Here is a 924-nt window from a genome sequence, read left to right as displayed (position 1 = left end):
GCTTTGCGTTATTCTGGAAGTTAACTCAGGTATGTCATTGTTGGCACACTTTACTAGTAAAACGGGAGAAAACTTCTGCTACTCGGGTTAAAAACATGCTGCATCATATGTTCATAGAAAAAATTACTAGATATTTATTACAACTCTTACCTGCCCAAAAGCACTAACACCTTTATCCGTACGTCCACAGCGATGGTACTGAGAGGTTCTCTACTCTATTAAGCATGCCTTGCGTCAGGGCTTGAAAAGATGGTGCTCTATAGTCTGTATAGAATCCTCTTGCACCACAAAACCCTGATAGTCCCAACCGAAGTACATCACGTGGAGTAAGACCCGGCGGAAATGGCAGCTGAGGGTTCAAAAATAGGTGTCTTTTTGAGAAGTTTTATATACAGCAGCATGGACTTTGTGTTTAATTCAGACCTAAGAGACAGTCAGACTAGAAATTTGGCATAATACATCCTATTTTATGGACATAATTTTTCGAAGCTATGGATGTCAATTATTAACATTCATCTTAGAATCTTAAGTTTTCATGTTATAATATTAATTGAAAACCATTGACTTACTTGGCAAAGTTGAAAGGCTTTTTATTCGTATTAACGCCACTTTTCTCGTCATTATTCAAATTTTTGCTTATAATACATTTTTTAAGTTGCGTATTATGCGCCTCTAAACGCAATATCCCGTCCACTAACTCCTAGAAAAAGATACAAAATATTGTTAAATATACAGCGCATAGGTTATGTCTCGTTTTTATAAAATACTTTAGACACAAACATCTTTATCCAAATTTAATAGTTCTTCACGAGAAACAGATTTATTTTTTTGCCTTGGAAATACTTTGTCTGGTTTTGTATCCATTATTAAAGTATTAGTTGATTTATTTTCATGTTTACGAAACACAACACTGTCAAGTGTCAA

The 924-nt window shown here is 34.7% G+C and overlaps 1 protein-coding gene across 1 annotated transcript; it reads right to left on the bottom strand.

The window, feature by feature from the left end:
- Nucleotides 1-213: 213 nt before the first annotated feature.
- LOC119191063 (tRNA pseudouridine(38/39) synthase-like) lies at nucleotides 214-924 on the bottom strand. The gene is made up of 3 exons (XM_037444921.1): nucleotides 781-924; nucleotides 570-700; nucleotides 214-349 (listed from the first exon to the last, which is right to left on the bottom strand). Exons 1-3 carry the CDS (start codon nucleotides 862-864, stop codon nucleotides 235-237), a joined length of 330 nt encoding a protein of 109 aa, XP_037300818.1. The 5' UTR covers nucleotides 865-924; the 3' UTR covers nucleotides 214-234.

This window comes from Manduca sexta, chromosome 28 (genome assembly GCF_014839805.1).
Source record: "Manduca sexta isolate Smith_Timp_Sample1 chromosome 28, JHU_Msex_v1.0, whole genome shotgun sequence".
NCBI lineage: Eukaryota > Metazoa > Arthropoda > Insecta > Lepidoptera > Sphingidae > Manduca > Manduca sexta.
Note: the sequence above shows the minus strand (reverse complement) of the source record. Positions and strands in the feature narration are given on the sequence as shown.

What these genes read in the sequence shown, in the direction of transcription:
- LOC119191063 (XM_037444921.1), bottom strand. Translation starts at nt 864, where the DNA reads ATGGATACAAAACCAGACAAAGTATTTCCAAGGCAAAAAAATAAATCT. An exon ending in TATTAAATTTGGATAAAGAT is followed by an intron (nt 701 to 780) that starts GTTTGTGTCTAA and finishes ATCTTTTTCTAG; the next exon opens with GAGTTAGTGGACGGGATATT. An exon ending in AAGCCTTTCAACTTTGCCAA is followed by an intron (nt 350 to 569) that starts GTAAGTCAATGG and finishes TTGAACCCTCAG; the next exon opens with CTGCCATTTCCGCCGGGTCT.